The sequence below is a fragment of the Mustela putorius genome, unplaced genomic scaffold (genome assembly GCF_011764305.1).
Source record: "Mustela putorius furo isolate JIRA1106 unplaced genomic scaffold, ASM1176430v1.1 tig00000129_pilon_pilon_pilon, whole genome shotgun sequence".
In the NCBI taxonomy this organism is placed as follows: Eukaryota; Metazoa; Chordata; class Mammalia; order Carnivora; family Mustelidae; genus Mustela; species Mustela putorius.
The window spans coordinates 44135851-44148515 of record NW_025421290.1 but is presented as its reverse complement, the minus strand read 5'-3'; the positions used below and the strand labels follow the sequence as shown (position 1 = coordinate 44148515).

The 12665-nt window shown below is 42.4% G+C and overlaps 1 protein-coding gene across 7 annotated transcripts in view; it reads left to right on the top strand.

Moving 5' to 3' along the window:
- The window catches only part of DICER1 (dicer 1, ribonuclease III), a 71831-nt gene that overhangs the window by 14919 nt on the left and 44247 nt on the right, over window positions 1-12665 (top strand). For 3 of the 7 annotated variants that reach the window (XM_004754744.3, XM_045073250.1, XM_045073267.1), the window contains exons 2-5: window positions 6118-6181; window positions 7074-7174; window positions 10934-11121; window positions 11910-12072. In XM_004754744.3, the coding sequence (XP_004754801.2) occupies window positions 11008-11121; window positions 11910-12072 (277 nt within the window). In that variant the 5' untranslated portion in view covers window positions 6118-6181; window positions 7074-7174; window positions 10934-11007. The remainder of the gene's footprint in view (window positions 1-6117; window positions 6182-7073; window positions 7175-10933; window positions 11122-11909; window positions 12073-12665) is intronic. The other 4 variants (XM_045073265.1, XM_045073259.1, XM_013057434.2 and 1 more) reach the window with 2 other exon arrangements.

Here is a 12665-nt window from a genome sequence, read left to right as displayed (position 1 = left end):
GGTGTCTTTAGTGGTAATTGTCATCTCCTCCTCCTGGTGCTGAAGTGGGGACGAGGGACACTCACAAAAGCAACACTTACGTCCCGCTTGTAGGCAGAAAGGGAAAGGGCAGAGAATTTTTCCTGTATCTGCTATTTCTCTGTTGCCTTCGGCTCAGAATAACCCTTACGGCAGGGCGGCGTGTTTTCAGGTGGCCTGTGTGCTCACCCTTCAGCCGGTCACGTCCCTCGCAGTGGCGCTCCTTCTCTGATCCAGCAATGTGCATTGTGTGTAGTGGTCATGTGTGTTCACTCTCTTAATCTGGAATTGCTGGGCAGCTTTCAGCTTTTATGACAGCTGACATTTTTGAAGAGCCCAAGCCAGTTGTTTTGTAAAATGCATCTCAGATTCGGTTTTGATGCTAACCCATGATTAGATTCTGGGTTCTCACTTTCGGCAAGAAAAGTGCATAAATGATACTTCCTTCTCAGTTCATCACACTTAGGAGGTACATGTCAGGCTGTCCCAGTACTGATGAGGTCACTTTGGTGGAGGGTGGTGTCTGTCAGGTTTAGTGTGACTATATCCGTGACTATATAGTGTGACTATATCCGTTTTCATGAGGATTTGCAGGGAATCTGTGCCCAGAAACAGAGGGGGGCGGGGGCCCAGAAACAGAGGCTCATTTGAAGGTTGGGATATATTTGTCACAGCTCTCTAGGGAAAAGGGAAAGCAGATAACGTGAGTGGCTGGGGGTCTTGCACATAGCTGTAGTGTGGCACTTTACCCCTTGCCTGGAACTTTTAAGGTGTTTACTTTCCAGACTCCTCGTGTTCAGCAGTCTCTCAGACTCATTTTGTCTCAGGACTAACCTCTCTTTGGTATTACAATATACATGCATTATATTGTGTTAGAACAGCTAATGTAGAAAATTATGGCCTCTTTTCCTTCATGGATGTTCTTACAGGGCATATAAAAGATAGGCTAGAACGTGGTCATGAATGGAGTACATTCTAGTATAGCAGTGTTTTTATTGAGTAAAGTACAGAAACGTGGAATCAAACACTAACCTGAAAACTGACCTTGAAAGTCGGTGGTTTATTAAGCGTTTACCTCTCTTGAAACAAAACTGAAGGGTAAATGCCACTGTAGGTCACTCGAAGGGGAGGGATGGTTCTGGCTGCCATTTTGGTATGTTGGAATGTTGTCTTTTTAGGAAGTATTCCAAGTACGTGGGCCATTGGCTGGCAGCCTAGAGATACTTTTTATACACAGATTTTGATGGGTGATACTTGTTAAAATGCTCTTTGACCTGTATTCAGTTTCAGTTTTGGATAAATCTAATTTTAGGCACAATGACATTGAAGTATAAACATAAATATGTTTGTTACAGATTTACAGAAACCCAGAAATTTATCTGGTTTACAGAGTAGTACAAGAAAAGAAGGCTAATGAATTTGTGGTTTAAGTCATAGAAACTGGGGTAAGTTTTAACTACATCTGGTGGCTTAAGGGAGTTTTAAAAACTGCTTTTTTTTTGTTTGTTGTTTTCTTTGTTGTTTCGTTTGTTTTTAACTTAAAGCGAAATCATTGCTCTTTAGATGGATTTATTTAAGTCATCTCTACACCCAACATGGGGCTCAGACTCACAACCCTGAGATTAAGAGTTGCGTGCCCCGTCGGCTGACCTGACCAGGTGCCCCCAGAATCATTTCTATCTAAACTATTGTCATCCTACAAGTTATCCTCAGTATGAAAGTTTGTTTTCCAATTCTAAATGTAATAAATTGTTCAAATTGTAGGAAATTTTAGAATGCAGAAGAGTTTTAAGAAGAAAGGAATCGCTCGTGGCAGTAATCCAGTCCCATCCTGAATTTCGGGCTGAATTTTCTCTCCATTCCTCCTTTTCTTCTTTAGTTTTTAACTTGACTTAGTCATGGTCTTCTTGTAAATAGAAATGCTCTACTGTTTTTTTTTCTTTCCCATTGTATGCCATACCGTAACCATTTTTGTTATGAGCTGCCATCATTTTTAATGGCTCAGTTGAATTGTATCATGTAAGATGAACCACAGTCCACCACACCGTCCCCTCATTTGGTCTTAGACATGGGGCATTTTTTGCTATTTATAGATGGTAATGAGGAGGAGAGCATTTCTGTATGAGGGTTGTGTGTGTGTGTGTGTGTGTATTAATATTTCACGATAGATTGGTATGCAAGGATTGTAAATTAATAACGACAGATGTAACAGTCAGGGAGCAAGAATTCCTGTCCTCTTCCAGGTCCTTGCAACTGGGCTGAGGCTCAAACTGGCTGAGAGATTGACAGGAGAAAATCAAATGTAATAGTGTAAGTACAGGGAGACCATGCGGACGTGGACCTTCCAAAGATGGGCGGGCATAGCGAGAGTCTGTGGGTCATCCAGAACTAAGGGGAAGGGCAGAGGGTCTGGGACCGCAGAGGAAAGGAAAGCACTTCACGGGGCCATAAGGACAAGAGCAGATGTTTGGGGATTAGATGTTTGCTCTGCCTTAGAGATGGGTCACTTAAATAAAATTGATCTCTGCTAATAGCTCTTATTCCGGGAAAGACCCTTGATTTAGATTCTTTTATGTGCTTAATGGAAGGGCAGAAGTTTCTTTGGAGCCCACAGGGTCTCCTTGCCTTCAGCTCAAAAGAATCTCCATGCCAAAGTAGCCCATCTTGGGGGCGGCCTATCCTTGGCCCCTACCTAACAATTAACAGTAAAAATGGAAGTATTTCTCTTGTACTGTGTATTTCATTTTCTGAAGATGCCGGTGCTTATATTCTTGAAATTATTATCCCTTTTCTTTTCTCTTCGGTCTTTCGATCCGGTCTTTCCACCTTAGTCTTTTCATAATCTATATTTACCGAATGGTAGTTGAGAAATCCTTGAAATACTTATTTTATATACCATGGGTGTTTGGCTTATTTCCTATCTTTTGGGGTATTTTTATATTCTCAGACTTTATCCATTTGATGATGATTTCTTTCCCATCTTGTAGCATTTCATTGTGTGAGAAATGGCTAAGTGAAGTAATGTTTTCAGTGATGTTTGTGGAGCCAGACAGAAGTAGGTATAGTATGCTTTTTTTTTTTTTTTTAAGATTTTACTTATTTATTTGACAGAGATCGCAGAGAGGCAGGCCGAGAGAGAGGGGGATGCTGAGCAGAGAGCCCTATGTGGGGCTCCATCCCAGGACCCTGGGATCATGACCCAAGCCGAAGGCAGAGGCTTTAACCCACTGAGCCACCTAGGCGCCCCTTGGTTTTTGCTTTTAAAGAGAACTAGTGGACACAAAGCTATTTAATTTTATTTCACACTGTTTACCGAATTTTGTGACTTAAATGTTTGATTTTCATTCTACTGTAAATTCATGATGACTAGGTGGTTTGTGGTTTTCAGGTTCATCTGGTTAAAAATACTGTATAAAGTTTTGTATACTTTAAATGTATATGATAATGTGTTTCCTATGCCAAATCTTAGGATTAATAAAGTCTTAGGAATTACCTGAAAACAAAGGTTTTGGATAGAGGTGGGGGTATAGTTTTGTAAATACTACCATATATTGAGAGTTTTCTGTGTTGGGGGAACTTCTTTCTACCAAGCTTAACGGACGTGATCTTACTGAGTTCTCTTGATAGCCCGGGGTTATTTAACAGGCAAGGATTAGAGGTAGCTTGATTAGCCCTTGTCTTGACATTGGACCCTTTGCCTGTTTTTAGATGATTTTTTAAATGAAAGATACTTTAAAAAAAAAAAAAAGGTTTGCTCTCCAGATCCCTGGTGGTCTTGCTCTGTGCCCCTTATCCACGGCGGGCCTCTCTGAGGGGTGACTGAGAAAGGACTAAGGGATGAGGACATCATCTTGGCTTCTGAAGGTAAAAACAGCTGAGATTCCTCCTGCTCCAACTTTAATTTAGAGAAGAGTCTGGTGGGAGTGATTTTTAAACAACTTGGATCCTTTCTGTGTGCAGGTTCCTTCTTAATGTAGTTAAGTGTTTGCCCACTTAGCTCTATCTTCCTTTTATCTTCCTTTTAAAAGCTTGTCTCCCTCCTGTAGCTGGGCAGCATATTCTAAGATTTCTCCAGTATTCAAATTCCAAGAAATGGAAATTTGTTCTTTGGCATGAATTTTATTTGAGGATATAGTTTATGTCCTTTTTTTTTTTTTAAGACCAGTCTTGAGGAAATAGAATTAAAAACGGAATATCTTCCCTGCCCCAGAAAACCTATCCACAGAAGTAGAGGGAAGAAAGCAGTCCTATTGCTAGTAAGCGTGAAACCAGAGTGTGATGTGCATCACAAGCTGTCCCCAGAAGAGACTCTTTTGTATAGCTAATTGGTTAGACACTTGACACCCATGTTTTTCAAGGCAGAATTGCTCATTTCCTTGCATCTTTATGACTGGGGGGAGTCAAGTGACAAATTAGGCCCATCTCTTCCTAGGAAACTGGGAGATCAGGCATTGTCTTTCTCGATGATTCTGTTTCAGGGATGGCTTTCAGGTCCTTAGGGAGACGTTCCTGAGATGTGACACTGGGAAGAGGCTATTTAGCCTTTAAAAAGATTCACTTACATTTGGAGAAGATTGAGAAATTGTGAACAAAAGGAAGAGGGAAGGAGGCTTTTCCCTTTATTATTGCCTGGGAGAATCAAGCCTTTTATTTTTAATTTGCCTTTATGCCAGTAATTGTATTAACCTGTTTGCATGTATCGCCGAGGATTCCCTTAAATGATTTTAGGGTTGGTTGGTTAAAATAATGCCCTAGATCTCCATAGCATATTTGTTACTAGGACCTCTAAAGGCTTTTCAAACATTTCTTACTTTCATTTGTTAGCTTACAGAAGTACTTTAGACGCTGTTTTAATGTCTCGGTATTACTGTTGTGTGTGTGTTTGTGTGTTTTGTCTTTTGCTCAGGACGCGGGACTTTATAGTAGTCCTGCTTGGGCTTCATGGGAGTAGGATGGAAATCTTGGACAGTGATACTTGTGAAGTTAACAGTATCAGCATCTGTGACACGTAGTAATAAAAAGACTAAGTTGGGAGTTTTGTTGCCAGTTTTAGAAATGTGTACCAAGAAGCTCTAGATGCTTTTAGACATAAGATAAGCAGGGTTAAGCTGTCTCTTGTTACAAGCCTTTGTCTGAAGGGCTACAGCTGCATACCGGATTTAGATGCTAATGTGGGTGAAGTCTGCTGGTTTGTATTAAAACTTGGCTGAGTGTCTGGGATGTGGCACGTCTTTTTCAGTCATCTTAAAGGGGCTTATCAGACAGGAGTTTGCATGTCTGTAATAGAAGTTACGGTCATCAGTTAAAGTGAAAGAACTTGGCCTGTTGGTTCTGTATTCATGAACACATGAAATAAGTTGTCCTTGTACTTGGTGTGTTAACTCCCTGATGTATCTCTGTACAGAGTAGTCTGGGGAAATAATTCGGATAACTCAGCAGTAATTTTGTAATAGTGGAATTGCATTGATGTTTAAAGGAATATCAGTGTTCTTATTTTAGTTAGGGTGTTTCTAGAAAAGACGCGAACGTGGATTGGAACAGTGTAGAGCAGGACACATCAGGCCTTGTTGGTGTCTTGAGTTTGCATCTGCGTAGGTGGCAACATACAATGGAATTAAGCCTCCAAGTAGGGAGGGAGCTTCAGAAATGTGATCTCTCTCTGTCAAATAAATGAAGTCTTTAAAAAAAAAAAAAAAAAAAAAAAAAAAAAAAAAAAGAAATGCAGACTGACCCCGGGAGAGGGAAGGTCTGCGCGCACGGAACATGGTACTGACTTACATAGTGTTCAGGGACTTCAAAAGCCAGATTTTACTGGGGGAAAATGTCACGTACTTTCAGGGATTCTCCCGTATAGCTCACCGGATTGTGCTAACAACTTTCAAACGTTTTCATTTGTATTAGAACATAATAAATACTAATTTTAAAGGCAGCTCTTTGAGACATGTACTATTTTCTTGACACTTTTGGTAGAAAAATGAGTTTTCGGGAATCCTGTTCTGATAAGTTAAATGTGAAAATTTTGTCAAATAGGAATATTCTTAAAGTTGGTTTTAAAAAATGAGTTGTGTGTTCTAAAATACTCTCTCTCATTGCTTTTAGGTTACCTAGGGTATGAATTAATACAGACTTGGAAACTGAAAGAACTTAGAATCAGCATTTTGAGGTAAATATGTACATATTAAAATAGTGCTAAGGTTTCCCCATTCTGCTTTGTTAACCTTCTAGCAAATCAAACTTGTCTCTGAAGTGAGAAAGTGTAACCAGAGCATGTCCTTGTCCTCACGCGGTCTGGACGAGACCCAGATGGAGATGCGTGTGACAGCTGCTCCCCCCCGAGCTGCTGGTAGCGAAGCCGTCCAGGGTGTTGAGCACGAGCCTGAGTGGGGGTCACATCTGACCGGATCAGCACCTGGTGACTCAGTTAAGCTTTCTGGCTCAGGGCTTCACGCTTCCCTTCTCTCTGAACTGTAGTCTCTGAGGAGAACCACACTACATTTGTATGCATTTATAACAGTATTGTTGAGCTCTGTTCTGCATTCTTTTATTTGCGAATGTGTTCTGTAAAAGAGGCCATGGTATGGGTTTAACCGTGGCATTTTTAATTCCATCTTGAGACACTGAAATCACTGACCAGTTGCGTCCGTGTATCGAGTGATTGGGATTTCTCTGCCGAGTGCCTCTCCTGGTGATCTTTATTTCTTTCGTGTGTGTAAATTTAGGAAATAACACATGCTTGTCTTCTTTCCCCCCCCCCCCCATTGTCCCGGCACTATCTTTAGATTTCCCTGTATCCATTTGGAAATCTTTTCTTGGACTTGCGTCCAGCTTTTTCTCTCCCCCCGAGCTCTGGGAATTAGGCATGCGCTTGTCATAGCGCGTCCTCTCGTTCTGTGTTCAGAGAGCAACAACCCAGATGTCTTTTGTGTAAAATTTAATACAAAATAGTGGTCTTTTATTTAACTCCTCATGCCAATAGGGCTTTCTTATAAGATGTGTTTGTATTCTTGTTTAAGTGCAGGAATCTTACATTTGGCTATTTTTGCATTTATTTTTAGAGCAGAAGCTTGGGCATGCTGTGATTTTCCAATAAACCGCTATCACAATGTCAAAGTGCAGTTCAGACAACAGCAACACAGAGATCGCAAACATTAACACGGTAAATCTGTGACTTATCATATGCGGAGGAGGAAGAGTGTTTATTCATGTGTTTTACTCCATTATTTCTGAGTGAATAACAGATGGAAATTACAAAACAGCCTCACCGGTTTCATGAATGTAGATTGGCCAGAAAGTTAAGATCTGTGATTGAAAACTAGTTGGGAGGAGTTGTCTATTGGCTCCATGAAAGATGCTCACCTGATAGTGAGTTCTTCTGCGAGACTGCAGGACTTCTGCTGACCAGCGGGGATTCAGAACGTCTCATTAAGAACGAGTTAAGGAAAAAAAAAAATCTATTTGAACATGTCAGAGAAAATAAAAATTGGCAAAATTGTAGATTTTTCTGTTTCCACATTATTGGATAACCGTCTCAATTTTTTCATCATGGATTTGTGTTTTCTAGGAATAGAAATAGGAAGTGTATCTCTGGGGCCAGCCACTATATATGAAATGAATGAGGATTAACTTAGCAGTTACGACATGATGGAGACGTTCACTGAGGGTTCAGTCACCGTCCTCCCCTGCCTTGCAGGTCCTCTCCGGCCCATCTCCTCGCCACCCCGCCCTCCGGTTGGGGAGGGCATGGATTTCCAAAACATAGAGAACTGGCTTTTGAACTGTGACCAGTCCACAGTTGTTGGGTGACACTCATGAATCTCTCGTTGAGTTCATCAGATACTTACATAAATGCACGTACGGCGTGTTTAGCAGGAGATTGAGGAGCTGCAGACAATGAGACGTGCATCTTGCTCTTAGGTAGCACGTGCGCTGGAGAAGGACAAAGCGTGTATGTGTGTGTCTCTCTGTGCATATATGTGCAAGATGACAAAATTTGAAAGGCAGACAGAAGCTCTTGGAAGCTTTTTTTTTTTTTCCCCCAAGATCTTATTTATTTGAGAGAGAGAATGAGCAGGAGGAGAGGCAGAGGGAGAAGCAGACTTGCCTGCTGAGCGGGGAGCCAGACGTGGGGCTTCATCCCAGGACCCCGAGATCATGGCCTGAGCTGAAGGCGGCTGCTCAGCCGACCCAGCCCCCTGCCCTGCCCTCTGATTGGAAGGTTTTTATGACACTTTTTATCCTGCATAGTTGCCCTGCTTGTTTACCATGTTCTGGGTTTGGTTGGATACAGTATGACCCAAGTCATCCCCATGAGACCTACAGCTCCTGTACGCAAGGAAATCCCAGTCCAGCCAGTCATTTTTGTTTATTGGCTTTTTAAAAGTCTTTATTTGGAAATAACTTCAAACATACAGGCCAAATTACAAGAGTAAGCATAGGAGAAAGAACATGTGCTCTGCCCCATTCGCTTTGCACACTTCTCTGTGTGTGTGTGGTTTCTTTTTCTGACCCATCTGAGAATGTGTGGCATCCATCTCATGGCTCTTTACCACAAGGTGCTTTGGGGTGTATTTCTTAGGAATAAGGATACTTTGTTAACAGCCATAGCGCAGTTACCGGCTTCACTGACCTGAACAGTTTCGTGAGGGGCTCTGTGATGCCCTTGATGGCGTTTCCTGTAGTACAGGACCCAGTTGGAGATCGCTCGCTACATTTAGCTCTTGTGCCTCTTTGTAGTCTTCTTTAATTTGGAGGACTTCTGTAGTTTTTCTTTATGTTTTATTCCTTTTTGAAGTCTATAGATTCTCTTTTAAAAAATGGACTATTTTTTAAAATAGTCTTTTTTAGACTGCCTCTCTGGAGCAATTAGTTGTTATTATTACTGCTGTTACCCCTGTGAGATGAAGTGATGACAGCGGTGACAGTGGCTGGAGGAGGGGTGCTGCGGGTTCCTGGCTGTATGTGGTGTTGGAGGTGGAGGAAGAGGTCTTTGGGGATTTGCATTGCTGCCTTCTTCCTATTTTATTCTCGCCAGCTGCCAGGATGTAGCCTTATTCCTGACACCTTTTGCCATGTTTTAGATGGTCTTGGATTAGCATTTGGCTTGGACCAGAAGTGAGCTGGTCAGGCTTGAGCATGAATCATTCCAGACAGTGGGCAGCCTGTCGCAACGAAGATGTCGAGAGGTATCACCGGGCTGGAGGTCAGGTGGGAAGCGCCCGCTGTGTTGGCTGGGGGCCTCCAGAATGACCTGCTGCGTCTCTGGGGGGTAGGTGTGGTGGGTCTGACTTCGGGTTCTGTGCAGCCGTGTGGAGTAAAAAGCTTGACTGATGAACCTCATTGCTCCTTAATACCCACTTGGGTGTGTCTGTCCTCACCAGCCGTGGAGGAATTGAGATTGGTTTGAACAACCATGAGCTGGCGGGCGCCACCAATGGGCCTGAGGAGTTGAGCAAAGTGGACGCCAGGTGTGGGGTAAAAAGATGGCTGTTGGGCTTCGGTTGAGTAGACAAAGAGCACGTTGTGTCTCTAGGAGAATGGTAGCTGTCAGCGTGGACTCCAGAATCCTTGGCTTGCCATCTCCCTCTGAGAAGGGTGATGAGGAAGGTTGTGCTGTCTGGTCCAGTGGCACCTGCCCCGCGGAGGTCCTGGTCCACCGCAGCCCTGGGCCCCCTGCTGCTGGCTTAGGATCTCGCTGCCGTTAGCTGGATGCTGAGTTGTCAGCTGAGCTAATCCCTGGAATTGGACGTGGTATCGTTCCTGTGCCTAAAAGAGACTACACTTGAGACTCCTTGTGATCAGGTGGGACAGCTTCGGTCACTCTGCTGTGTCACGGTTGTGCATTTCACATGTCAGGAGAGTCAGAGGTTCATGTCAAGGAATAGAGTGGGCTTCTTTCCTTCCGGTTTCGCAGAGTGGTAACAATGAGCGCTCCGAAGCAGGATGAGGGTGAAAACTTCCTTGAGGGGCAAGTAAATTCTGCTGGCAGTCAGAAGCTGATAGACTTTCATGGTGAGGTTTGAGACCTTAACCCTCTATCTGCAGGTTAGGAGAGACTCCTGTTTAGTCTGTCATTTTACAGAATCGAATTTCTCATTGGGAAAGCGTGCATGAAACACAAAAAGTGCTTACGTACCATGAAAAACTTACAGAATGGTGCGTTGGCTTTAATTTATGTAGTACGTGTGTAATTTTAAAGGTACATATTTAAATATTTGGTCAGTTGTGCCATTGTGATAGGCTGTCAATTGAGAAAAAGACCTTGTGTGTTTATGGGCTATTGATAAAACGATAAAATGTTGGCAGGCTTTTGAATCTTTCTTATGTGCAGGCACAGTGCGCAGTGATAAGCGCCCTCCATCCATTATCTCATAAGTTTATCAATAATGGCATCAAAGAATTGACAAAGAATGTTTGAAATGTATTTAAGTGCCTATCAACTGTGCTTCGTATGTACGTATATGTTTAAAAAGGCATCATGTTCATATTGTGTTTAAAGCTGTATGAGAAAAGGCATAGTTCTCTATCACTAAATATAGACACGGATTTTCTTCGGGGGTTCAAAGGATTCCGTTGTGTAACTGTACCATGATTGACATAGCTCGCGTTTTTGTTTGTACATTCGAAGGTGTTTCTTGCTTTCAAGGAATAATGCAGCAATATATACTTGTGTACTTGTGTCTGTGTAGTCGCCTGGTTCTTTCAGATAACTTTCTAGATGTAGAATTGCTGGGTTGGAGAGTGTGGAACACTTGACTTTTTAAAATGATCCTCTTAGATCAAGAAAAAACGAAAACAATTATAGGAAAAGTGTGAAAGGGTCCATAGGAATGATATGCTGATGTTTCTCTTGTTCTGTGCTTTCTTTTGTTCTTAACCCTGCATGGTGGTGTAATGGTCTTCTTTTTCCCTTTTGTAGTAAGCTGTGCTAGAGCAGAAGGCAATGAAAGAAGCACTGGATGAGTGAAAAGCCCTGCTTTGCAGCCCCTCAGCATGGCAGGCCTGCAGCTCATGACCCCTGCCTCCTCACCAATGGGTCCTTTCTTTGGACTGCCATGGCAACAAGAAGCAATTCATGATAACATTTACACGCCAAGGAAATATCAGGTACTAATGAGAACACTAATACCGGAGCATTTTCACTAAAATTGAATAAATCAGCATATTGTTGACGCGACTTCTATAAAACCCTTTCACCTTTTCAAGCTCTCCTCCTCTGATTAATTTTCTCATTCCGGATAATTTTGTTCTTAATAGCATAGCCCTTTTCTTTTCTAACAGCTGCCGGGTGATTGATTCGATAGTTTTATTTGTGAACATCCTTATTTTTTTTTCCCCTCTGAAAACCTCCCCTCTCCTTAATACCCACTTGGGTGTGTCTGTCCTCACGAGCTGCGCAGGAATTGACATTGGTTTGAACAACCATGAGCTGGCGGGACCCCGGTCACTGTAAACTCAGTCATTCAGATTCTTGGGAAGTTTTTTGTCCCCCTGAAAAACATCCTTGCATGTTTACACAACACAGCTGCACAGTCACAGACTTTTTTTAAAAAAAGATTTTATTTATTTATTTGACAGAGAGAGAAATCACAAGTAGACAGAGAGGCAGGCAGAGAGAGAGGAGGAGGCAGGCTCCCTGCTGAGCAGGGAGCTCCATCCTAGGACCCTGAGACCATGACCTGAGCCGAAGGCAGAGGCTTTAGCCCACTGAGCCACGCAGGCGCCCCACAGTGATGACTCTTATGTACAGATACAGAAGGTCTGTTTCTTGGCAGATTCATCGGAGGGAGATTGTAGAAAACAGTGACGTTTCCTGGATTAAAAGAAAATCCGATTTTCCCAACCTTGTACTTCGGTAAGAAGTGTATAATCTTTTCCCCCCGCTGTATTTCTAGGTTGAACTGCTTGAAGCAGCTCTGGATCATAACACCATCGTCTGTTTAAACACTGGCTCAGGGAAGACGTTTATCGCAGTACTACTCACTAAAGAGCTGTCCTATCAGATCAGGGGAGACTTCAACAGAAATGGAAAAAGGACGGTGTTCTTGGTCAACTCTGGTAATAAAAAAATTATTTTATAAAATTGCGTGGAGGAAATTGCATGAGAGTTTATGGTGAAGCCCATTTTCTCTGTGGGCATTCAGTTAGATTATTCAAAGTATAGAGAGTTCGAGAAATAATGTCTTTGTTGAAATTGTGGTAGCAGAGACATCCTTTTGACTTTTTTCTTAACTTTGTAGCAGGCCTCTTTTTTAAGTGTTAGCATTTTATTCTATGGGGGTTAGACTTCAGCTTTTTCTTTAAATGTAATTGCATTTTTTTTTTAAGATTCTTTTTTTTTAAAATTTTATGTGACAGAAATCATAAGTAGGCAGAGAGGCAGGCAGAGAGAGAGGGGGGAAGGCAGACTCCCTGCTGAGAAGAGAGCCTGATGCCAGGCTCAATCCCAGGACCCTGAGATCATGACCTGAGCTGAAGGCAGAGGCTTTAACCCACTGAGCCACCCAGGCACCCCATTAAACGTAATTGCATTTAATTCTGATTCTGCATTCTTTGCTTGAGTGACTTTTTGGAACATCATCGAATCTAAGCCTTGGCAGTTATTTTTGCTCTTGATGTTTTAGCTTTGCAAAGTATGTCAAAGGGTGCTT